A 27536-nucleotide genomic window follows, 5' to 3' on the forward strand; every position below is an offset into this window, starting at 1 on the left:
TGAGGGGGGGGGGGGGATAATATAGAGACTGCTAATACTTGGTGCTTCTTTTCTTCTGTGTCTCTCTGTGTTGATTCTAATTTTTTTTTTTTTCCACAACGCTACTGAGATGCATTTAATCAAGAACATTTCTGTATCTTATAATGATTCTAACAGAAATTCCTGACCTTGATTTTTTTTCCTTTCCCTCTACCATAATGATGATAATTATAATAATAATGTTCCTACTCTTAGATCAGTGCTGACCTTTATTAGGATATTTTTGTCACTTAAAATAGGTTGATTATCTCCCATCTATTTATGTCATTTTTTACTTAATTCAGTAACTGATAAAGTGTGTTTGCCAGTTTCAAGTGGCTTATTTTTATGGCTAACAATTTTTTTTTATTGTATTTTATTTCTTGAAAGGTTGTACACGTGTGCACAGTATTGATAATTGCTGCCTCTGTGTATGCTTCCATTGTTCTGCAACTTACTATTGTTGTTAATTCCTCTTACTTAACTGTTTTCCTTAGTAGTTTGGGAATAAATCTGATTCTGTAATTTGAGAGACCTTTTGTTTAAGTAGACATTGTTCTTTCCCAAGTATGGTTTTGCTATTTTTATAGGTAACATTTTGTTTTAATCTTATTGTTCCTTCCCTTTTAAGGCATAGGAAGAATTTTTTTTTTTTTTTTTAAGTCATCAGATAAGTCCTTGAAGTCTCTCTTTAATACTGCATATATTATCTTTTATTTCTGCTGTTAGTTACCTTGTCTGTTGTGCTTGTGAGTGGTTCTTGTGTGGACAACACAAGAAAATGGGAAAGAAAGCCCATTTTATTATTTGTCAGCTTAGTCTTTCTATCTACTATCCACAGGAATTTATTTATTCATGACCTTTGTCACTGTGAAATATGTACAGTGTGATACAGTGTCTAGTTCTCCCAGCTCATTAATTCTTGTTCCCTGACCTGATGTAATAGTTCCAGTAGCCCTTGTACAGCCTTTGCTCTCTGAAGGTACTCGCTGGTTCTTTGCTTGTGGATGCTGAACTGATTGGGTTTGCTGCCAAGCAATTAATGTTTGCTCCTGAACAGTGATCATTTGCTCGGCATAAATATTAGTTAATTCAGGTTCTCTTTCACAGCATGACTGTACACTACCAATTGCCCACTCATGTCATCTCAGGGCATGTTTTTGGACACTGTTTTTGAAACTGTGTTTTGTTTTATCAATCCACGTGGGTGTAGACTGTCACATATTCAAACTATAGGCCCCTGTTTGATTAGAGACCAGTCATCAGAGGAAGTGTCTTTCTTAGTTCATGAATTCTTGTGAATTAGACATTGCTCATTTTCATTCAGAAATGTCTTTAGGGAAAAGAATAATGCATTGCACTAATATTCAGAGAAGAATGAATGAAAGATAATGTGTGTTTCATGAAAAAAAAAATGGGATTACATTATAGTGTACGAGAAGGGCTGAAGTAGTGGAAATAAATGGATTTAATGTGAATCAGGAGATTCTATTTCATTTTAATAAATTGCTGTGTGGTTGAGAGTTTGTTTTTATTTTTTGATAAGTAAGGATGTTTTTGTGATTTACATACAGAAAGCTTCCCCTGCCTCCCTTTCTCTTCGGGATGGGAGGGTAGGTCGTTGGATGACTGTGAAGTGCTACAAGAGCACTGCTGCAAAAAAAATTACACCTCACAAAATGATGGATCTTTATGCCAAGACTTAAACCTCCCTATAGCATTATGCTGGATTAATAAAAAGTAGTTTGCTTTTTGGCTTTGCGGAGATGGAGCCGCAGAGAGCGTGTAGCAGTGCAATACATTTTTATTTTTAAAAAATTAAAAACAGCATTTCACAGGAAATATATCTCAGGGAAATGAAAATACTTGATCCACTAAGATCTTGCAACATATCCAGTTTCTACATCAATGCCCAATGAATTGGTATTATTTTTAGTTTAACCTTAAGTTTTTGTGAATGAGGAATAAAGAGCAAGAGGTAGCATTTTTATTTTGGTATGTGTCTTTTTGTGTGTTCTAGAACTCTCAAATTTTTATCTGGCAGTTGATTGCAAATTGTACATTATGGCAACATTTAGTTTGTACAAATATCTGATTCACCACTGACTTTGTACAGTTTTCCCTTTATCATGACTTCGACTGTTTTCAGAATGGAACTGAACATTTTCCTTGTCCATTTTTTGGAACCTGTTACAGAGAGCAGGTTATTAGTGTGTGCATTTGGAAACACTGTAGAAGGAAAAAGGAAAATCTGAAGCACGTATTTTATGAATGTGAAAGAGAGGATATGTTTTATTCAAAAAATGTCTTAAGGTAGTGAATAAGTGGCTTCTCAGTAACTCTGAAACTGCAAAGAGAAACGCCCTAACATTATGCAAAAACTTTTCTGAGGAAATCTCTTTCTATAAATGAAAGTTAATAATAAAATCGAATTCTGTAATTCTACATTATATACCTTTGTTTTCCTTATTCACTGCTCACAGAGTTTACATTTCAGAATCTGTGTACCTGATACCTCTTTGCATTTGCCTTGTATATAGCACCTTCCCCTCACTCCACCCTGCCAACACCCAGCAATTGTGAAAAATGCTTAAATTGAGTGTTGCTGTTTCTTATTCTCCCTTCTCATTACCTTAGTTAATTGAGTAAAATCTATATGATCTAATCAATTTCTGCTAATAGGGAAAAAGAATATCCATTGCAGCAAAACCATGGAATTTATTCCAGTATTTATCCATTTCCATTTCTAATATTGTAGTCATAACATGAAATAGATTAACATTTTCTTTTTCTTTCTTCTTGCAGCTTTCATGGAGCTAAAACAAATGTTCCTTTTTGATCCAGCTATTTATTTATATGTAGAGATTGTCAGATTTTTTTTTCCTCCATGTACTCTTCAGCAGAGATTTTTTACCTTTCACTTGCAGTTCTTACACTGTCTTTGCATATTGGAATTGTTAGTGTCTGCTTTATATTATATATGTATGTTCAAGAATTTATATTTAGTGAATGTTTTCTTTTGAGACATACTTTAAAATAAGGTTAATTGTATTAAATATATATATATATATATATACATATATATGCTTCCAGTACACTTTCCGGACTGGATCCTACATTTCCTTTCCTTTCCTCCTATTTCATCAAAGCAGTCTTCTTGTTCTATGAATAGCTGAATAGCTGATTGATAGTAAATCTATATCCTGGCCTGATAATTTGCTTTTGTTTAATCGTATCTTACATGTGTGCAGGAGTCAGTCTTGGAATAGTAGACACGAGTTCTTTATTAGAAATGTTTTGTATTCTAATAAAAAAACAATAATGTGACTGGAAAACTGTTTTATGACAGTTTTGTTTGAAAACTGCTTCCAAGTAAGACAGAGAAGGCTAATAGAATAAAAATTGTGGAACATCAGAGATTTCTTGTAATAGGAAACTACAGAGATTTGTTACCATTAGAATGGAAAGATAAAAAAGCATCAGCTCTTAAGAACAGAATGGAGTAAAGTTTTATAGATCAGTCTTATATTAACGATTTCTAGCTGTTATTTTTTCCCATGCCTTTTCAGGTGCTCATCAGAGAGATCAATTTTTTTCCACATTTCCTTAAACTTCTCACCACTTCCGAAGTGTGAAGTTCTCTGCACTGCACTTCAGGCACAATTTGCTCATTTACAAGCAGAGTGATAGCAAATTGTTGCTATGGAGCAAAGAATTCTTTTTTTTGTAAATCTAATTTCAGGTTTGTTACTATGGAATTGGAAATGCTTGCCTTATTGGAAGTATTTATATTTAGAAACAATGACTTTGATTGTTTCTTGCTTGTACATTGTACTTTAATTGATTCAGGAGATTTGTTGCTATTTTTGGGTAATGAGTGAGTGAAAGACTTCTGGATATTTTCCTTTTTTTTCTTTTTTTTTCTTTTTTCTTTAGTCTTTGGGTAAAAGGAAGGAAAATGGGGCTACTTTTGGAAGTAAAGCAGAAATGCTGTTTGCGTACTTACTGGGCTTATGCTTTGCCAGCCCATGTTCTGCAAGTGTTGTTGCAGTAGGACTGAGCACACCCCAGTGACACAACTCCTGCATCAGGCTTATTGAAGATAAACGGTAGATGAGTGAAGCTGCTTGTTAATTAAGACAAAAAAACCTCTGACTTTTGCTCACAGAACTGTGGTAGAAGAAAAGAGAGATTGAGTGAAAAAGGAATGGCAGCTAATCCAGTCAAGAATATCTGCTTTTATTTTACACATTGATTGCATGGAAGAATGAAATGATGGACTACAGTTTCTTGCATTCTTTGAGTCTCTGAAGGTGTATATTTTATTTCATTTAGTAGGATACACAGCAGTGTTTTTTGTAATTCTAAGCTGTCACATTCAAAACACAGTCATAACATAACATTTCCATTATGCCCAGAAACACTCTCTACTAAAATAAGATTCAACCTTTCCCCTCTGAGATAGCTGAAAATATAACCTTAATAGCTGCTGTCAAAGCTTCTTCTATCAGCTTTGTATTTTTCCTGTAGCCCTCACATGAATTGGGTTCACCAAGGTGCTAGCGAGGTTCTTGTCTGCAACCTTTTGTAATCACTGTATTCTTCCAGGATTGCAGTGTGCATGATTTTTATGTTTGTCTGTTGTTGGTGGTTTTTTTATAAGGCATCCATGGTATTCTTATTTTTTCCATGTTTTAAACAAGCTGGAAGAAGTTAAATAAATAAATTTTAATGTTTGAAGATCTTATGCTAGTTTACAGTTATAATTGCCTTCAAGTGTCATAATACTGGCTCAGTGTTGTGCAAAACCTAGACATCAAAGGAGAATTGGTTTTCAGTCGTGTTTTCTCTACTAGGAAATGCCACTATAGAAAAAGTTTAATATTTTATGTGCAAGTTAGGACTGGTCCAGTATATCCAGTGCATTTTGGTACCTGATGCGTGCCAAATTGTAGTCTCTCTAAGGGCACTTCTGCTGAAATATAATTATTTTTGTGTGCAATAGAGGCATATTGATGATTTCCGCCTCCCTCCTCTCTTCCCTTCCCCCCCCCCCCCCATGGAAATCACTGAAATGGCTTCAGACTGAGCTGGTTTTAATCCATTTTACAGGTAATAATTTGCATTAGGTATTTAATTTTGAAATGTCTCCTCCATATCTTATGGGAGCTAGTGCATGCCTCACATTTGTTGTTCACTCTCCCAAGTCAGTCTGCATCTTCTGTATTAAGTAGTGACTATGTATGATGGGAGGTAGTGTTCGTTGAGAGACGATATAACCTAGTGCACAATTTTCAAAACTGAAGCCAAGCTCAAAACAAGTTTTTCCAGTTAAAAAGGAATACTGTATTCACTATTGTTATTGTCAGTATTTAGTAGTATCACTAGGCAGACTTCTTCATATATGCAGAGAGTCTAAGACTTTCAGCACAGTTTTTAATATGTATTGGAAATAAAACTATACAGCACTTTAGTAGCAGGCTGTGGGATGTCTTGAGAGTTATTGTGTGAATATTCATGAAAAAAATAAAAATAAATTTTATTAAATGATTGTTATTACACACTGAATTGTACACGTGGCAGTTTACTGGGGAATATTCCTACAAAAGAATACTAATGCAGTTCAGCTTTAGTTGAATAGCAGGTCTTCATTTCCTACATGCCGGAGAAGTTCCTCTTGTGATGCAAGGTAAGCTCAGCACACAGCATTGGCTGGAGTGCAGATAGTGTTTAAGCTCAAACACAAAAGCATTTAGGTATCTGTGTATCACTAGATTCTGGGAGACTTAGTTGTGAAAAGCTTTCTTGGCCAAGTGTAAGTTTTTACTTTTGTGTTATAAAGCATCTGATTATAGTCTAGAACAAATTGACGTCTTTGGTAGTTCTGTGGTGTTAGGAATCAAACAAACAAAAAAGCTGATAAAATAGCAGTCATGACACTCCACTGCTTAACTCTTTGTGTTTCTTCTGTAGGCTGCTTGCTGTCTTTGTAGCCTGTTAAGATATGCCTCTTTTTTTACCAGGAGTCTGGAGATAAGAAAGGAGTAAAAAGGCTTGCTGTCACCATGTAAGATAGCGATAATGGTCTGAACTCCAGTCCTCAGCTTCCCATGTAGGAGGCAGGGGTTGTAGTCATACAACTTCAATGAGCTCTCTGGCTTCTCTAGGTAAAATTCCACATTTATATGGTGTTAGAAGTACCCTAAACTGGTACCTGTAGAATAATTTTGAGGTTTCATCTATGATTTTCAGACGAACAGTGATTTCAGCTCATGAAATATAGTTTTCGGTTTCCTCTGTCACACTTACCACATGATTTGCATGTATGCACATCTTTTTTTATTACAGCGGCTAAGGTTAGGAGTTCTTAGCAAACTGCTTTTAGGGAGATAATGTGGATAGGTCGTGCAGTATTTCTCAAACTTTCTCCTATAATGTAGGCAGCCAGGCAAGATCAAATATCCTCCCTTGGAAAATCAACCACATTGATAATGTTTTCTCTGCTTAAATATTATGACCACAGAGAAGTTACTTTATCAGCTGGTTTACTTCAAGTTTTTTAGATGCACTTGAGTGGAAGGAAGAGATTAGCTTTATTAATCTATAGTCCTTTACACATCCCTTGTGGCAGTATATTTTTGACACATTGCTGCAATTAAGTTTAGAACATTGTTCAAGGCTACACTGGAAAAGTATTTTTCTTCTCTATTAAAGTCACTCTGTCTTTTGAAGTGTTTCCACTATTTAGGAAATTGGCTTTTGGGGCAGTATTCCTGTGAGTGATTTAGAAATATGTAACACTGGAAGTCAAACATGTTGAGTTCTCAACTCGCCTAAATCTTTGTGTATACGTACTTCTCCTGGGCAAGGAAAATCTTCCTGATAATAAGGAAATTGGTATTTGGAGAAAATGTGGTGTGCTGAAGATAATTTTCATGCCTTTTTAATTTTTTTTTCTTGTAGGAGGGAATAAAGTTTTCTAACTCTTTTCCCCTCTCCTTCAGATTCCTTTTTCCATTGTTTTCTGCTTCAGATTATGAGTTAAACAAAACATTTCTGACATGTTTGTTCAGGGAAGGTTATGTTATAGCTTTTCCTAGAGAGAAAGTACATCTTAATTAAGATATTTTTTTTCTTCTGCTAACGTCAGTAACATAGCAACCCTTTTTCTTTCATCTACCTTACATGGTGGTTTCATCCAGGTGCCTTGGAGCATCTCACTTCAAAGTAACATTTAAAATCCTGTTTTGCATTCCTAAAGACAATACTGTAGCCATGTGTTGTCAGCAGTGAATCAAGAAGATAAACCCTGTTGGTGAAAGGCTGAGTTCACTGTAAGCGTGGTGTAAGCTGTTCTTCCAGGAGCTAGTGATTGCTCTTCTGGGTGAGAATCGTCCTTGTATTTTACTGTTGCCATGTTGTAGTTGTTCATATGCTAATGAGAGTATAACTATGACTTGTCACATACATCTTAAAAATCCATGCCTCTGTTAACTGTAGGTTTAGCCCTAACAAGCAGATGTTGGCACCATGTCAAAAGCTTTTTCATGGTTGTCTTTTCTTTTTTTTTTTTTTTTTAAATGCTTAAGGGTCTTCATGAATGCCTAAGAGCATATCAGCATATCAGATAGTTTCTATGGTAGTATCAATGGCTTTTCTACTTTTAAACAAATTAGGTGTTGTCACATAACTGATGCTTAATAAGTGTAGTTTTAAAATGTTTTTAATTATGTCGTATATATTGTCTGCCATATCAAATTGGGTTACCTTGTTTACTTGAACTGAAATACAGATTTATCTTTAGTTTCTCATTTGCTCTGCTGTACTGGTGGTGGAATATTTTTTTTACAGCACCATGTCAGGAAAATATTTAAATGATTTATTCTCAAACTTTTTTTCAGTTCCCTATGGCATTAAAAAAAAAAAAAAAAAAAAAAAAAAAAGGTGCATATGTGAATACAAGATTGCATTAAGATATCTGCTTTATTATTGCAAACTAAGAGCTTTTTGAATTTATTCAGAAGCTTCGTCCCCACCCTATTCCCCAAAAGCTTTTTCCCCACTCATTCCCCAAAGAAATAAAATATTTCTTTGCATACAAAATGAGAAATAGACTTCCTCTTTAGCTCTGTAGAAGAATTTTCCTAGTATAATCCCAGGGGGGCAAATATGTGATGCTTCTTTGGGCACAGCTCTATGCAGCTATTGTTTTTTGGATACTAAGCTTACTTTCCTTTTACGCCTGTTAACAATAAGTTGAATTTGTGGTAAGATGCATTGTATCAGAGAAGGACAAGCAGACTGGCAGTGCTTTAACTGAGTTAGCCAGTGGCATTGTGTTTCCTTGGACTTAGTGAAGTAAGCACTGTGTAGCATAATGGTATATCTTGGAGTGTACTTCTATTAATATTCCAGTACAACGTAAGAAATAGATTTGCAAAAATTAAAGCTCCAAAACAGACTTCCTGCTCTCTACTAAAATGAATAATGGATCATTTCAATGATTTTAAGTGCTAATCAAAAATATAATGATTTGCAAATCATTGCTTAAATCGGAGCAATAATTTTAATTTTCAGCAATTATAGTCATTACATTTTCTTTATCTTTCAGAAATTGCAGTTTATCATTTATGTAAAATGGCTTACAGAATAAACTGCTCCTTGTGATTTTGAAGCAGCTATTACTTAGTGCTTCCTGGTTATCTTCATATACGTTTTACTAACCTTAAGCTTTAAGTTACAATAAGATAAACTTGATAGTACTTATGAAAGTAGATCAATCCAAAGTTTATAAGACTTGGATACTGTAGTAGAGTTTCATTTGACTGATTCCATGAGCAGATTGCATTTGGATTCAGCCTCCTTGGCTGTGGACACCAACACCCCATGCCTTGAAATTGAGGCATGGCTCAAATTGTTTGATTGAGCACACATAGAAGTGGTGTTTATTTCTTTCTGTGACAGTGACTGAAATGATTGCCTCTGTATGGTGACAAATTTAGTTTCATTTTTTTCATAAGCAAGTTCATTTGGAAGCAACAGGGGGAAATGATATAGTGAAGAATAGAACATTCTTGTTCCTTCAATCCTCTGGAGGCCCTCTTTGCTAAGGTGTTTCAACCCATAACCCTTTGTGCCCTTAATTCAACAGGCTCCAGGTTGATTTGGATTCACTGGCTATCTCTCATCTAAGTTTTATTGTTTCAAAGGCAGCTGATGCCTTTAAAACACCTCTCCCTCACCCACAACAGTTTCTGCGTGTATTGTATACACACATCATATATAACAAAAATCTCTTGAGATGTTAGAGAAGTTGGCTTAGATCCTAAGGATAGATTGAAAGGTTCAATCTCATTTTCTGGACTAGTGCTCTAACTGCTAGGCTATTGTGCAGAAAGCAATTTCTGTTGCATTTCTCATCCACCCTCTTGCTAAGCTGCTGTAAGTGATTCTGTGGTCAGCTGTTGCACTGCTGTTTTCTTCAGCTTTTAGCCATCACAAATAGCTGTAATTTTGCATTTTTAAGCTAGCTCTCTCAGTGATGCAAGGATGAATGGAAAGGTGTTGGGAGGGAACTGCAAGACATATTACAAGACTGTTGTCTACTAAAGATTATTTAGAAACAAAAATCTTAATTCTTCTTTCATCTCTAATTGTCCAGTGGTTCTGGATGGTTTGAATTCCGTTTTGCAATTCTAGATTTGTTCCAGTGTCAGTTATATAGTTGCTTAATGGTTTTTGCATTGTTTATGCTGTTTTTGTCCGTCTTGTTTGAGTGCTGAAACTAAAGGGGAAAGGTTCAGATTCCATCTGGATGAAATGCTAAATGACAGAAAAAGAATGGAGAATGAATTATACACCGTGTTTATTCAGTGAAATAAACTATTGCTACTTCAGTGACTGGTTGCTATAATGCTGTTGAATTTTTTTTAGGTATTAGTATTTTGCCATTGTAGTAATTTTTTTATTTTATTTTATTTTATTTTATTGAGATGGAACTGTAATTGATAAACTTTTTGTGGATAGTATCTTGCATTACTTTTTGGCTTAAGAGAATGTCTTATTCTAAGTTTGTTGTTCACAGGCTGTCAGTTTTGTATTCTTTTTCAGCTTATGAAAAGCACCAATAGGATCATGCAAGGTTTGTGGATACTTATATAAATTTTATCTTGGCAGTGACATTTCATAAACTCTGTGATAGTCCACATGCCATTTGGAAATGTGTGTTTCTGTTTCATATTCACATCCATGTTTATAAGTACTGGTCCAACTTTGTGATCAAACAAGCGAAGCACATGTACTGCTTGTGGGGAGAGATATGCTGCAGAGCAGTATGCTTGATGATGAATCTCTTTGGAAGACAGAGCCCTTACTAAGAGACATTTGTTCCCTGGCTTTTATGCAGTGCTGTAGCAATTGTGCTCCTGAGTCTCATAGACTTGGCACAATTCAATTATTAGTGAGCTGATCAGCTCTACCTTTAATAGGCTGGAGGGGGAAAAGGACAGTTCATGATTTTGCATGTCAGTGTAGGTGGGCATGAAGCTTGGAGGACTATTGATTGAGTTTTGCATGTGATAATTGACAAGACTTGACAAAGTTAGTTTTTCTTTTGGGAAATCTGTCACTATTTTGACTTTGCCAGTACTACATTTCTATCCAGTGTTCTTTCCCACTTCCATTGATATAATGGAAGAATAAAAACAAACAAACAAGGAAGCAAGGAAGGCCTGTGCTACCTTATATTCAGAAATGACAGAAAATATAAATATGCTTTTAGTATTTCTATAACTAGAAGAACAATCTTACGTACTTTTTTGAATGCTCATTTCTCCTATCATTTCAGCAGCTGCACGGATGTGTTTGCAAGTTAGCACTTGTTTACTGTGCTTTTTGCAACTTTGTGACAATTAGCACAGTAACGTTTCCACTTCTATAATTATATTATGGTTTATAATTATATTTTGTGCCATAAATGAACACTTGCATGGGTTCATATGTTGTTGCATATCCTCTGGGATTTGAGGGAGCGTTGTGAAATACTAATAGGAAAGCAAAATCATAGTAATATGTGTAAATTCATTCTGTGTTGATGACAAAATCTTATGAGGTTTTCTCATATGTGGGCCAAAATTGTGATAAGAATGACCATTCAAGTTTGAATTTGTCTTAAATGAATACTTAAGATAATTCTCTTCCACACAGAGAAAAACCTGCTTCATGACTATGGACGTAATAAACCTTTTGCTGGAATTAAAATTTCCTCTTTACCTAACAAGTTCTCTCTCCTCTATCAAAATAAAAATCTTGGCAATTTTAGTCTGGATCTGATTTTGGCTTACTAGAAAGTATTGAATTCATAAGATTGAAGTTCTGTTTACTTCTAGCTTAAATATTAATCATAGATATATTGCATCAAGGGAATTTGTAACAAAGATTGAATGGTTTATTCAAACTCAAAACGAACAGCTAAGATAAACTTTTATGTACTTGTACTAACCTTATTTCCTTGATAAGCTGGAGATAATTTTAAATGTGTTATAAAATTACTTGCACACATTCAGAAGTCATATAAAAAGAAAGTTCCTAATTCATTCACCAAGTCATAATTTTCTGTCTTAAGCCATGTTGTATAAGTAAGCAGTGGTGAAACTGAGGTTTAGATAAGAATTGGTGCCTGCTGTACCCTTAACCTAGGTAGGCCTGCACTTCTGACTGCAGTGATTTGAACAGCTCATACACCCATGTCTTCCACTGTGTCTATTGCCAAGTGACCTATAGACTTTTCTGCATGTATGCTAGCATTTTTTTTTGCTCAATCACAAGCTGAGCAATCTGGCACCTATGTCATTCTTGTCTCTTTATTTGTATTTGTTATGATTGGGTTTTACATACTGTAAACAGCATCAGTGGGGATGCTTTTGCTTTTTGTGTAGAACAATTGATATAAAAATGACTGCAAGATGATATGTGGTTGGGGAATGCATGTCAGTCATTCTCAGTGAACTGTGATTAGTGGATGAGCAGTGCATCATGCTGATGATGTCTATGTAAAAGATGCACCAAAGAATGGCAATTGGAAATATTAAGAATATTTTGAAAAGCAGGAGACAATAAAGCTGAAGTTAATACATTTGCTGCCAATTTCAGGGGCTGAGAAATCTTGCTTTTTTTCTTCCTGTTGGAACAGACCACAGCCACATGTGTCTTGCTGTGTTCTTGATAAATGTTCCTAATGTGAGCTAGCAGCTGGAGTCAAATTCACTTTCATAAACATATATGTTTATCACAATTTGGGTTGCTGTATAGCACCTGGCTAAACCTCCAGCTACTCTTGCAGTCTGGTGTGGGCCTCATTGGCTCTATGAATGTCTGGACTTATTAAGATACCGCTGGATGCCTACATTGATGTGCTTGAATTGAACTTCAATTTCATTTATAGTCATTTCTTTATAGTCAATAATAGTTTCTGACCTTACTTAAACATTTGTAAATCAGCTTTTGTGGATTATTTCTTGTTACAGTTGGGCGAAAACCTAGCTTAGCTTGTATGTATGACTGGTCTCTCCTGTTCCTGACATACGGTGATATGGTTAGCTTGTAGTAGGGTAAATATCCATACTGTGTAAGCAGATTGTGAATTTACAACTCTGTCCCCTTCTCCCTCTTCTCTCTGGCCACAGAACTGTGTGGTCACGCACTGTCAGAATGATAAGTACAATAGAGATACCAAGACTCAAGTGTGGGGGACTCCAATCAATGTCTGATTAAGCCCATCAGTGTTAGTGTTTCCCAGCTGCTGTGTCACTAAGATGTGGTGACCCCTGTCTTTAAACAGGGAAACATGAAAATACGCATAGCACTGCCTAGTGTTTTAAAGTCAGGCAGCTCCAAGCCCTAAGTGGGATTTAGGCTGGAATTGCTGCTAGAGAGCAAAGCCTATGCTGTCCCATGGCCGAGGATGCCTCCACCAGTATCTTACTCCAAGGACTGAATGACTCATGATTTTCTATGTAATGTGTGACTCCAGGTCACGATTATAATGCATGCTGATTGATAGGAATTTGGATCTGAAAAGAATTCAGGTGACTGAAAGGTCCATGTAACACAAAATTTTAGAAAATCTGTGGAAATATGAGCAACGCTAAGAGCTACAAATTATATACAATAACCTACACTGATTGTTAATTATTTTATGCAATGATAAATCTCTAATTATAACCACAGCCCTCAGTCTGAGAAGAAACCCTAAAGAATGTGCTGGTCCTCTGTATTGTCAGGTCACAATTGATTAGTTTTTTCAGATCTCCCAGACTTGGAGACTTGAATTTGTATAGGTATTTAGTTACTGCTGTGTGGTTATAAGAGGGGTATACAGATTTTTGTTAGTTTAGTCAAAAGGATTGCATGTCCTTAGCTGTTACGCTTATCCAAAACCTGTGTCTTTTCCAGTAGTAGTCTTCTCAGATTGTGATTGGAGATTGTGTGGTGTATGTGTGCAGTTGGGGTGTAACTTCTATTTCTCAGATTTCATATTTTCTTTCTGTGCTGTGTAGTGGCTCATGTCTGTTTGAGCAAGTGAAATACAGAATGGGAAGGAAAGAAGGCTTTCTGATAATCTGTTTATTTAAGTATTTGTGTTGCTTCAAGCACAAGTGAGACTAATTCACATTTAAATTAAATATATGAATGATTATTTGTATACTGACCAGAGTTTTTCCTTTTTTTTTTTTTTTTAGTTATTATTTCTATTGGCGTCAAGAGAACTAATTTCCAATGCAATGCAAGTAGCATAATATTTAATTATTTTAATAGGTTTGACACAAGGTTGTTTATAAGTGCTCTTTGGTCTGCTAACTTCACCATTATCTAACATTTTTTAGTCTGTAATCTAGACATTATTAAGCATTTATTTAAGAAGACAAGATTTTGTTCTCAAGTATAGCATGTGATATTTAAATGCAGGAGGCTATTAAGTTGAGTAGCTATACAGTTTAGTCATTCACTTTCAAATAGATTAATGGAATGATTGTACAGACAGGAAAAAAAAAAAAAAACACCTTGCTCTGCAACTAGGTTTTTAATTCCTTGTTTCGTTTTATTTCTGCATAGTTTGCTGTGTGTTGCTTAATAAGATGAGGATTAATTTTCAGTTTCAATTTTCAACTTAGGGTCAACAGTTGACCCTAAATGATGTACAAGAAAAATCAATACATCTGAGAAATAGAAGGAAAGAACTGTGAAAATTGAAGCATTTTGTTCTTAACTCACCTTCTCAGCTTGCTGGCAGTGTATTACCTGGCAGTGTAAAGCAAACAAGGTTTGTTTTTTTTTCTTCCTGGTGCTAGCCAGCTTATCGCTTTTTAATGCCAAGCCAGTTGTGTTTCTTCTGATTCAGATGCATAGTGTGATGCATTTGATGTGTGTTTTATGACTTTCTAGGTTACTCCTAACATTTTCCCATTAATTATGATTGGCTGAGAAGCATTTGTACATCAGCTGTTATTATTTTTCTCTTATATTTGTGCAAAGAACTTTTTATAAATAGTTTGCTACTCTGTTGAACAGAGCAGACAGGTGCACTGGTTCTCTAGCTTTTCTTTTGGCTCAACATCTTTTCTGGTTATTGAAGGAAAAGATGAAAGAGATTGTTCTGGCAGGCAGCAATGCATGTCTTCTGCACTGTTATGTGGTCACACAATGATATAGGTGCAGTGATGTTTCTCATTTGATTTCAGATCAGAACCATCTGCTGATCTCAGGACAAGCAGATTACTAGGTTAAGCAGTGAGCATTTGTCAGACTGCAGAGGAAGGTCACTGGGTATACTGTAGCCGTAGGCTCTGCTTTTCTTTCTTCATTGTCTTTTTCATAGTACCTATATTGTCTTACAATTTAAATGCTGTTGCTTACATCCTAAGTATTCAGAAAGTAAGGCAAGGTGCCCATGAATAATTTCAGTATTTTATTTTCCCTATAAAAATATTTTTGCATAGCAAAAGATATGGTGACAAGATAAGTCCCTGATCTCGCTAGACAAATGTCATAAATGCAGCTACTTTCTTTCGTTACTTTTGTCTTTCACTGCTAACATGATAATAATAAGCAGTCCTTTAGAGGTACAGAAGGCAAAAAAATGCATGAGAAGGAAATTAAAGGATGGGTAACAACAGTAGTTTTGTTCCAAATGAGACAACTCAAAAAGATAAACAGTCTAGTAGAAATACCTCTGTTCAGGATCTTCATAAAAATGAAATCAAGAGCTAAAAGGACTGTTCTTCCTCTGTGTGGTGTCAAATTAAACGTTATTGACCTCCTTCAATGATTTATCATATGGAAAGACAGGAAGGATTGTATACTGTTATTTAAAAAAAAAAAAAAAAAAAAAAAATTGAAACAATAAACACCTTTCACTGGCAAAATTCAGCCTGAAGTTTACTCTTGCCACAACCCCCTTGGAAATCCAAGAAATCAAGTAGGTGTGTTCTGCTTGAGTAATCACATGTAAATGCAAATATGCCAGCAGCACTATAATAATGACTGTAGTGTCTTTTGAAAGCACTCTGAAGCTTCCGTTCAAAGATCCTCTTAAATAATTAATTTTTTTTCCCCCAATTTACATGGAATATGTAATGACATCCCTGAGAACCAGATTTCCTTCCTTTCTTTTCTTTCCCATTCAAGGAATAAGTACAGCATTTTAATTAAGTCAGTGGTTGCTAACCTGTAATGTAAACTGCCAATGGAAAAGAAAGTTGATGGAAGAATAGGTCTAGATAGTTCTTTGTTGTAAACCTCAGTAACCTTTTCTGAATATAGAAGGGACAGCTTGAAGGACCCACATATCTCTGAAGTGATCATAGAAGGCTGCTTTCTCTCGGTGAGACAATATACTTTCTTATTCCTGGAAGAGTGCTATATGATCATTTACGCTATCCTGTTTGTTAAGACTGGCTGGTCAACTGGCTGCATGTATTTGTAATCTATTGTTGTTTCTTTTTTTGTTTCTTTGTTTTTTGGCAGATACTGAACGTCTCTATACATTGGTATTTGAAGAGATATGTGGGCGTTTTGGAAAGACCTATACTTGGGATATAAAATCATTAGTCATGGGTAAAAAAGCACTAGAAGGGGCACAGATTATTCGAGATGTTCTAGATCTTCCAATAACCAAAGAGGAGTTACTACATGAAAGTAAAATGAAGCAGGAGAAGATATTCCATACAGCTGAATTGATGCCAGGTATGCTTCTCTTTAGTATTTATAAACTGCTTATGGAATTAGCTAACTGCTAGCCAAAGTAGAATTTTTTAATCTGATGTCAGTAAAAGTTCCTCTTAGAGACTCAGTTTCATCTCTCTTGCTTTAGCAAGTTTTATTCAAATCTGTTACTTGTGAAAGATATTTTGTCTGTTAAAAGTACTGATTTTTTTTTTTTTTATTTACTTGAAACAGCTGCTCTTTATGTGTTTTAAGTACAGAATAAAAAGCAATGTGAATATGCCCAAGTTCAGTTTCATAAACTAGGAATTCTTTAGAATGGTTACTGGCAACTGTTTAACACAGTAAGTCATTTTTCTGTAGTCCAACTTTAAGCCCAGATATTATTTTTATGTACAGGTAAATGTATTTGCCCATTTTTATTTTTTTATGAATCTCATTTATGATATAAACTCATGCATTTTATTCCATTACATTTACATGTGGAATGCTTAGAGAAGAATCCTCATCCATAAAAACATAAGCAATATTTAAAGCTAGAACTGCTGTTAACTTTTTCTAAGAAAAGAAAAAAAAAGAAAAGAAAAAGTCCTGGAGCAAATATCAATAATTTATGGGGGAAAAAAAGAAGGAAGTGTGGGAGAAATGAAAAAAAAAAAATATATATATATATATATATGTGTATTTAAATGAAGTCACTACATGTCACTAAAACAATTCCAAAGAGACTTTTTTCTCTTTCAGTGTGTGCTTGTTTTTTTGTTTGTGTGTTTGTTTTCTGGCAATTGCTGCAGCACGTTAATTATATCATTTTAATTTTTAGATCCTTTTCTTATACCTAGTCCCATAAGGCATTAAGAGGTTAGTTGTTAAAAATATGTGATGTGTTAAAACCGAATAAAAAGAAGCAGAAAGAAAATATGTATTTGCTTAGGTAACTAAAAATTTGAATCTCCTGCTCAGCCAACTTATCTGCATGTCTCTCTGATGCTTTTTATATATAGCATTTTTGCAACTGTGCCTTTCTCACATGTAGATCCAACAAAGACTGTAAGCCTAGTTAAGCTTGCTAGGTAAACAAAAATGATGGAGGAATTTGTTTTTTCATTTTTTTATGTCAAACTTCTGCAGATTTATCTCATGCAAGACAAAGAAAACCTTTGTCTGGGTTTAAAAAATGTTGGATAGATAGATCAGTGGTGGAAGTGTTAGAAATCACAGAGGAGAGTCACTTTAATGGAGCAGCACATGTAGTAGATGCCACTGAGTGAATAGTCTATATTTGCTGGGGATTATGTTAATGTCAGAGAAGTAGCTTGAATACAGATGCAGAGAGGTGATAGAATAAATTAGCAAAGGAAACATTAAGGTTTGCACTGTTTCTTACTTCAAAAAATGAGTTCTGGGCTTGCTTGTCTATTATAGATGAATCAAGAAAAATTCTTACTGAGGCAAACGTAGACATTTTTATCATTGCCAGAATTGTTCAACTGGTTACTCTTTCAGTTCAACTGTATACATGGGATAATTTTCTTCAGACAATTCTCTAACGCAGAATTAATGTTAATGTAAATACTTAATTCTTTATGCCAATGTGAGGATCAAATGCAGGCTTAGTCACTGAAGCAATGGGATTTGTACTTTGTACCAATGAATGAGAAGTGAATTACCATGAATTTTAAGAAAACCAGATTGATGTTAGGTATTAATCTAGAAAAAATTGCACTAGCTGCTTAGTATTAATTTTATTTAAAGACTAACCTATGCTTCATTCTGATAGCTATAGTCTTTTAATTGATACCTTTCTTATGTACTTTTATATCTTCTGAGAACATTATTTAATATAAGCCTCGTGGATTTATTCTGCTGCTTTTTAATATTCTTTAATTAAGAATGATCATGCAGGTGTTGTCTAAGATGTAAGGTAATGGTGACATTTTAGGTTTACAGTGTTCTCTGACTAATCTGGTGTTTCAGATTGTAATCAGGAAATACAGGAAAGTAAAAGTTAATTGTCTTGATATTGGAAGGAGTAAGGTTATTCTGACATGACGAGCCTCTATCTGGTCAACTTGACAGCTATTAGACAGTTGGCATTCTAATTTCAATCTATTTTGACAATTTTTTCTGGGAAATAAGATTTGAATTTTGATTGATAAAGAACAGTAATACTTATGCATCATATTTATTTCTTGGGCTTACCTGTATTTCTTGGGCTTACCTGTATTTCTTGGGCTTACCATTTCGTGGGCTTACCTGTGTCAGAATGTCTAGACTATGACAAAATTAATGGCTTGATAAACAAGGAGACCCAATGGCTCTAGAAGAATCTTTGGTGCTCTTTAGAGAAAAGTAAGAAGATAGAATTCTTCATTATAGCCAATTATTTTTCCAGATGAGGAGTAGGTTATTATTTTCCATCTATACTTCTGAAACTCAGTGAAAAGATAATGTACCATTACAGATAGCTTTTTTTTTAAAAAAAATGATGTCTCGGAACAAAAACGAAACAGGTGGATATGAGAGAGATATTTCCACAGTCTCACGAGATTTGTGGCAATTACACCAAGTGTTGGATAGTCCCACCTCCGTCACTCTATCACCATCGTAGCAGCAATACTGAATTCACCTGAGGATAAAGAATGTGCTGGTAATGAATAGCACTGTTCTGATGGGCTTGGAACTCTTTTAGCACATAAAAATATTTTAAAATCAGTTTGTGGCATAGGTGAAAAGTCGGCTTTTATTGTTCTCAGTAAGATTTATTTTCTCTTTAAGTACTTTTTATGCTTTGTTGCAGTTGAGATTTTTACTGTAAATTGCTTTTAAGATCTTAAAGGATTATTGTTGAATTGGCTAAAAATCCAATCAACTTGACTAAACCCTGAGTGGCAACGTTAGCTTTTCTTTGATTAAAAAGAGTGATGAAATCTTGAAAAGCTTTTATTTGGATCTGATGTTACATTTAACACAGGAACTGTAAATGATTTTTAAAAGAAAGAGTAGTCTTTCTAGACATAAACTATATTTAAGATTTCCATTTGTTCACAACTGGCCATAAATCATACAAGACAAGCATAATGCATGTACATAGTTAATTTAAACATGTGAAGCACTTCTTCTTTAGCCATTTTCTCAGAAGTGAATGTTTTCTTTCTAATGTCCACTGAAGCCTCACAGACTACTTCTTCTGTGTAATCACTTGTAGACTTGAGTGTGGGTGTCTAAAGTGCCTTGTTTTTTGTGACCCAGAGATCAGGTGTCCTCTACACTCATGCTGTTAGTGTGAGTAGAAAGCTGTCTCTGGCACAGTGAATGAGGAGCAACACTGTGTGATGTATTTGAAGAACTTCTTGGGGTGCTGAAGGTCAGCAAGAAGAGAGTGAAGTTGTATTTGTGCTCATAATTTGCTGGCAAGTTATGTGAAGAAAGTACATGGTTACCTGTGTATCTCTTCCAAAAAAATTTCAGTGCACAGGGCAAAAATCTGTTGATCAAGATCGTTCTCTAAAAAAGAGTCTGTGGCCATGTTGTTTCTTCCACAGAATATTCTACCTCTCAGCTACAAGACTTTTCAAGCACAGTTATATTGTCATTGGCTACATAGTGTAGATAAACTCTGGAATTACAGGGGACTGCATAACAGTTAAACTGTTAATTGGATGTCACTAGTATATGGATGGCACAGAGAGATGGATGAGAGATAGAGTACATAGTTATGGTCATGAAAGAATTGGTCACTAACAATTCCACTGTTTATTCGAAGCATAATTTAATTTAATTAGGTTTTGGGTGTTACAAGTGTATTATTAATTTTCACATCATAATGAATAATGCCATTTCAGTATAAAATGTCATAACTAAAGAGGTAAGCAGTGAGCTTCAATACAGTCTAAGACTCATAGAGGTGCTACTGAAGCGTAGGTTGGATGAACAGACAGTGAGGTGGATCAGAAAGACTGGGGGGACAACCAGGGCCAGAGGGTAGTGGTCGGTGATGCAAAGACTAGTTGGAGGCCAATAGTGAGCAAAGTATCTCAGGGTTGAATAGTGGGTCCAGTCCTGCATTAATGATCAGAATGTTGGAATGGAGTGCACCTTCAGTAAATTTGCAGATGACACAAACCTGGGAAGACTGGTATTCTTGTCTGCATAGAATCACAGAATCACAGAATGGCCAGGGTTGGAAGGACCTCAATGATCATGAATCTCCAACCCTCCTGCCACATGCAGGGCCACCAACCTCCGCATTTATTACTAGACCAGGCTGCCCAGGGCCCCACTCAACCTGGCCTTGAACACCTCCAGGGATGGGGCATCCACAATCTCCTCTGGGCAGCCTGTTCCAGCATCTCACCACTCTCATAATAAAGAACTTCCCCATGACATCCAACCTAAATCTTCCCTCCTTCAACTTAAGAGCATTTCCCCTTGTCCTGCAGTTGTCAACCTTTTCAAAGAGTTGATTCCCCTCCTGTTTGTAGGCTCCCTTTAGGTACTGAAAGGCTGCAATTAGGGCCCCCTGCAGCCTTCTTTTCTCCAGCTCCCTCAGCCTGTCTTCAGAGGGGAGATGCTCCAGTACCCTGATCATCTTTGTGGCCCTCCTCTGGACCCTCTCCATCAGCTCTCTGTCTTTCTTGCACTGGGCGCTCCAGACTGGGCTCCAGACCTGGACACAGATGGTTCTTCCCCTCTGCTCAGCATCTAATCCATTTTGCTGGTTTTGCACATATAATTTTAAAATAATTACTTGAATATATTTTTACTGAAATATATTTTCTGAGTAATGTAAATCTTTGCTCTCTGATGGTGTTAGGTACAGCTGTCTTATAGGTAGGAAAGTCAAAAAGTGATGGTAAATACACACGCATTTATGCACTGAAATCATGACCTATGCTGAGAGCATATAAGAGAGAACCTTGAGTAAATAACCTTTCAGCAACAGCACTTTTCTGTGGCTGGCTACCTCCAGTAGAAATGTAGAGTAAACATGCACTGACAGATGAGCTGAAGCTTTGAAGCAGCAGGGCTGAAGATAATTAGCAGTCTAAAGAGAGGTATCGTGTTCAGAATGCTGCTACAAAGAAACATTGAAGGCTTTGCATGGGAGATTCAAAACTTGCACTGAATAACAAAGCGTGTTTCCTTCTTACAGTGACTGCTGTATTTTCACCATTCTTGACATTAACCTTCGCTAGAAGATAGGAGCAGATTAAAATTTCTATCTATTGTGGTCAAGATGTTCATTACTCAGGGTTCACATCATCAATAGATAAAGCTCTGGTTTTAACACCTGTGATTGACAGCTCCACTTTTCTGTCCAATTGCTTTATCTAGTAATTGTAAAAAAAAAAAAAAAAAAAAAATACTAAGCACTCTTAGGGGCTGGTTTGAACCAGTTGGATAACTGTTTCAAAAATTAAAGACTGTACCAGTCAGTGAGAAGAGCATATTTCTTTGATATTTGTTTATTTATTCTTTTTTTCCAAGAACATAACTCTAGATATGTTTGAAATAATAAATGCTTATAAAGTTGAGGACATCAAGTAAGCTTCTTATGGGCATATAAATGCAATGGCTTTGAAGTTATTTTCAGCATATTTTGAGAAAATCATTTGATGTCGGAATCATTGTATACTTAAAGGAATATTCTTTGATGGAACAAGAACTTTTCCAGATATAGCAAGAAATCTCTTTGATACTAACCAGTCAGAATAGGTTGTTAAATTCAGTTAGACAACATTTTTGAAATATTGCTAAATATGTCATAAATAGGCAGAAATTTTAATACATATAACTGCAAATATGTATATATAAATATAGAATAAAATGTACATATCTATTTGTCTTGCAGGAGTCAATAAACTGATCCAACATTTACACAAACACAACATACCCATAGCTGTTGCCACTAGCTCAGCTGAAGTGACATTTCAGATGAAAACATCCAGACACAAAGACTTCTTCAGTCTTTTTCATCATATTGTGCTGGGAGATGACCCTGAGGTGAAGGGTGGCAAGCCACAGCCTGATGCATTTCTAGTTTGTGCAAAGAGATTTCACCCTCCTGCACCTCCAGAGAAGGTAAGGAAGGGATGGAACAAATTACCCGAATAATTTTCTTAATATTATAAATATTTATAAATATTATTAATATTTAGATTAGGATTTAAAAAAAAAAATTGAAAAATCAGCAATGTCTTCCCAACCCCCCACCCAGTGGTGCTTATATTGTTTGTTGGAAAGTGTTATTCCCCTTCACTGCATTATAATATTTGTAATGCAGATTACTCTGATTTACTGCATAGTACTGTGCATAGGAAAGTTCAGTGATTTTCCTCTCTGAATAAATCTTCAAATATGACTTCACTACTCAAAGTTTAGAAAGAGTTATTTAAACATGGATCAGCTCACTTTTCACACCTTCCTGACTGATTTAGCTAAATATTGAAGATACTTCTTGATAAAGAGGGATATATATTTTTTCTAATCCATGTATTTACTTATGCATTCTAAATCTCTGAGATCATATTTCTTGTTTTCTGATTTGAAGACTGGTAAGTTTGAGCTATCTGTAGCAATGTTTAGTTTCTCCTTCATATATAACTTTGCAAACTTGATTCTGAAATAGAAATCTGTAGGGAGAATATCTCAAAGATAAATTGGTAGTGAGAGTATGTGTTCACTTTTATTTCAAATAACATTGTCATTCTCCTGAAAATATTTTTTTCACTTCTCGTCTATCCTGAGTGAAACATGAATTCTGATGTTTTGGAGTTTCATTACAGCAATGCATTGCATATTAATTTTTAACTTTGAGTGTTTTAGACTGTGATTACTGATTTCTCTGTAGGATTGTTGAGAAAAAAAGGTGTGTGCAAAGATATAAGGAATGAGTAGATAAGATTCTTCAGCCTTTCATGTTCTAAGTTTTCACCCAGAGACCAACTGGTATTTGTGTTGTCTTGAAATGCAAAGTGAAATAATTTGCAATGAATGTGTCATAATACAAACAGTGTTAACTAAACTTTTTTTCCTCTTTTCATTCTGAATATGTGAATCAACTTCATTTCAAAAACATACCCCAATGTACTTGATCATTTGAACTGGAATTGTACAGTCTGGGAAAGAGGAGGTTTAGGGGAGACCTTATTGCTCTCTTCAACTACCTAAATGGAGGTTGTAGTTAGGTGGGGATAGGACTCTTCTCCCATGTAACTGGTGAAAAGAAGAGGGGTAATGGCCTGAATTTGTGCCAGGGGAGGTTCAGGTTGGATATTAGGAAAAAAAATTTTCTCAGAAAGAGTCATAATGCATTGGAACAGGCTTCCTGTGGAGGTGATGGAGTCGCAACCATTGGAGCTTTTTAAGAAAAGGGTAGATGTGGCACTGAGGGGCATGGTTTAATGGGCCTGGTAGGGATAGTTAACAGCTGGACTAGACAATATTAGAATCATTAAGACTGGAAAAAAACCTCTCTTTCTATAAGGGGTCGGAACTCTCATGAAGAATCAGTGTGTCAAAAAAATTCCAAATGATTTAAATCTTTCTTAATTTAAAAGTGTATTTCCTAGCATTTTATTCCATTTCAAATTAATTAACCGATCTAACACTTATGAATATTCTCTGCATCAGATCTAGTAAGAGCTCATTAAAATTTTTCAGACTGATTAAATGGCATTAGAAGTTGAGAGTCTCAGTGGATTTCTTATAGAAAAAAGAAGCCCAAAATGAAATTTCTGGAGATGCTATATCTTACAAAAGATATGATGAAAGAGTAATATAAATATAAATTCAGGACGTTGTGATTTTGGTCCAATATTAGTCTATATTGCACAAGAAAACAGAGGATTTAGAAAGCTGGTATACCACATAATTACTGTGAACTTCTGTAAAAAAGAATATCAAAAACCAAGTTTTATTTCTTACGCCTTTTTTTTTTTCTTCTTTGTTTCCCTCTATTGAATCATTTCTATGAATCATTTCCACTGTGTGCATATAGTAGATGTATTTCAGTCACTATGGTTTTCGGATAAGGAGTTATTTTATTAGTATTATTTTTGTTATTTTTTATGTATATCTGGAAGTTGAATTTATTAAGAGTACTCTAAATAAAACAGAGAAATTACAAAGGCATGAACAGTCATTCTAGGCAATGCACTGAGCTGTAAATTAGAATCCCTGCTGTTGAAATCATATATTTTAGTCATTTTGTCTGCCTGTTTTCCATTTTGTAAATAAATTGACACATACTTTTTTTCTGAGTTCTTACAATTCAAAAATCAGCCATTTTATTTTAGAAGTAACAAAAGCATTAAAAGGAAAATAGATATTTTTCAGCGTAGTTCAAATATACATAATTAGCTGTCTCTTCAGCCTTTGCTCTAGTCTAGTTTTTTTAATTAGGCCTTTTGTACCAATTTTTCTTCAGCCAAAACACTCTTTCAAATATTTATTTCCAATATCTGTATAATGTAAGTGTCCAACCTTTTGGATGCATTGAATGAAGAGGAACTATCTTGGACCAGTGTTTCAGTGGTTTGGCTGGACTGGTTGGTGGGGGAAGAGCCACAAATATGTTGGCGTGGTGGCAGGGCACGGGGCATGTTACTAGCTGTCCCACGTGTTGGACATGTCTGCTGTAAGTCATTTTGACATACCCATGCTCTGTTGTCCGGTCTTCTTGGAATCTGTTTTTACCAGTTATTTTTAGCATATTGCTAGATACTTGCTTTTTCCAGTGGAATAACCTCTGACCATAATGGTCTCAGTAAACCTGACTTTCAAAGCCTGACTTTTCAGTCAGCGGGGTAAGTAGTAATGTTTGTAGTATATTGTTCTAGATGTGTTGAGAAGCAAATACATCTTGTGCCAGGAGCCACTTGCAGAGTGAAGAGGGAAAAATGTTTAATATTCTTTCTAGATTCTGGTAGCTTTTTAGATGAAAGACACAATTTTTTTTTTTGTTCACTTTTTTTTTTTTTCTGAAGTCACTTTTCTATACTGGTCATTGGTGAATTTGGATAAAGCTGTTAGTAGATGGGAACCAGTAAAAAATATTCTGTGTTCTGCTGTCTCTCAGTGTCTCTATTATCCTTGCTGCATAGTGGCCAAATTCCTTACGAAATAGAAAAGTCCCTTCCTTGGTAGCAGTGAGGTTGTGTGATGGGGACACCAGTTCCTGGGAGATGGCAGATCTACTGAGTAACTGGCTCAGGGCTGTGAATCCACTCCTCTCTGCATAAGATTTTAGAACCAGTCCTCCTGTGTATGTGCTATGTATATGCTCAGATTTACAACGAAAACAGAGTTCATTCCCTTGACAGATTAAGGTTAGGTATGACAGTTACTGTATTACTGTTAGCTTATGGAGTGTGAGTGGGAGATGAATGAAGTATGTCACTGCATTTGTGTATCCGGATTATTTTGGTTGTTCCATGCAGAAAATATAAAGTCTGAAAAAGTGTATCAGCTGACTTGAGATCAGGACATTTCCAGCTGTCTGCCTTCTAGCCAAGATGATGTCCAAAACATATTAGGAGACTCCCTTTCTTGCTCTATACTTTCTTGAGAAGTGAGATATACATATATTTTTTTTTTCTGTGAGTCCAAAATTGCCCAGCAATACTCACAGCTTGTGTCTATTTCTCAGGAACTAAATATCTCTTGTGGTTACATGTTTGCAAAGCATAATTGGAAAAGTCATCCCAGGTCATTCCTAAACCATCAAGAAATGTTGACTCCATAGATGTTGTAGTGGAAATCTGGGACCATCATTTCTCTTCTAAAGCTAACCTGTGGAGAAGGTTGCCTTTATCTTGGACACTGAATTTTATTTCCTAAAAAAAAAAAAAAAAAATCAGAAAAATAGCCTCTAGATCACTGTTTAAATTGACAATTCAGTCTTCCAGTTCTTGTGTTTCCCTAGTGAATGACCTACTTACAACAGGATATACCAGCTGTTGTTTTCTCCAGAATGTTCCTGACCACGACATTTTTTCTGAATGCATAAAGCTTTAATTGTTCTTACTTTGCACTATGTCTGAAGACTTATTTACAGACTACATTTGAGCGGGTTTTAATTTTATTATTTAGGATTGTTGCTGGCATAGCTCTTGAATTTTAATGATTATAGGGCAATGCAAAGTAATCAAGAGCATACCTTTAATATTTTGGTTTGTTTTATTAATAGAAATTATATATATGTGCAACTACTTCATCATGATTCACTGAATCTTACTATATAATCACTAATGAAAGATTCTCCATTAAAACTTATTCCTTCCTTGTTATATTATTTCTTGTATGCTCTAGATAGGTGTGTAATTTATTATATTTCCTGTAATCTTCTAGAAACTGGCTATCATCCCATTCTCAGGCAGATCTACTAAAATCATCTCTTTTTTCTTTTATGATCACAAACTCTGACTCTAAGGATGTAGAACTTTTTTTCAGTACTGTATTTAAAATGTACAGCATACAGTCACCATTCGTTTTAAATTATATGCTGGAATAACTAGTTCATGTCTGATGATACAGTATCACACAAGGAGAATTTTAGTATCATAGCTGCATGTTTCCAGAAATAAACTAGGGGGTCTCAAAGAGTTTTTTAAGAGGCAAGTTAGGATTTTATTTCTATCTTGCAGGTTAGAGTGGGCAAAGGCATGAAACTAGTTTATCTGATTCAAATTCCTTCCTCCCCAAAAATTATTTTAAAAGGGCAAGCTAGTACTTTTAATGGGTATTAAAGGAATTCAATCTTTGAAATAAAGAAACACGTTTTTTTGTGTTATTGGCTTATTATCTTGTTATCTATGTATTTCATTGTCTACAGAGAGACAACTACCAAATCCCTCATTGACTGGTAAAGAAAACACAATACTGGGAGGTGCAGCAATGACATCTCCATAGGATGGCTAAGATAAACTTAGCGCATGTCCTGAAAAAAGAAATTTTTCTCTCCCAATTCTTCATGCAGATTTTTTTGTTTGTTTGTTTGAACTGTGCTAATACTGCCCTGGTGGAAATTAATTCTAAAACTAACGCTTTTAAATCAACAGAAATCTAGTTTTCAGCTAAAATGCTCATCCTGACTGCAAATTATAGTGTCAGAAGAAAGACAGTTTAAGTATAAATCACATAGTTAAGCTTCTAGTAGCATTACATCTTGGAATACAAAGATCTCAGCACTGTAGTGGAATATACTTTTTCATGCAGTGGACAATCTATTGGCTGAATCCTGCACCTTCCTTAACTTCTAAATAGTCTAAGCGTATAGTCCTTATTTGCATCTT

At 35.2% G+C, this 27536-nt stretch overlaps 1 protein-coding gene across 2 annotated transcripts in view; it reads left to right on the plus strand.

The window, feature by feature from the left end:
• PUDP (pseudouridine 5'-phosphatase) overlaps positions 1 to 27536 on the plus strand; it is a 58906-nt gene that overhangs the window by 9002 nt on the left and 22368 nt on the right. Inside the window, exons 1-3 of one of the 2 annotated variants that reach the window (XM_052705671.1) lie at positions 5686 to 5707; positions 16042 to 16260; positions 22094 to 22323. In XM_052705671.1, coding sequence (XP_052561631.1) covers positions 5701 to 5707; positions 16042 to 16260; positions 22094 to 22323 — 456 coding nt within the window. In that variant the 5' untranslated portion in view covers positions 5686 to 5700. Of the gene's footprint in view, positions 1 to 5685; positions 5708 to 16041; positions 16261 to 22093; positions 22324 to 27536 lie in introns of those variants that run through there. The other variant, XM_052705670.1, reaches the window with a different exon arrangement.

Source organism: Tympanuchus pallidicinctus, unplaced genomic scaffold (genome assembly GCF_026119805.1).
Source record: "Tympanuchus pallidicinctus isolate F22 unplaced genomic scaffold, pur_lepc_1.0 scaffold6, whole genome shotgun sequence".
Lineage (NCBI taxonomy): Eukaryota > Metazoa > Chordata > Aves > Galliformes > Phasianidae > Tympanuchus > Tympanuchus pallidicinctus.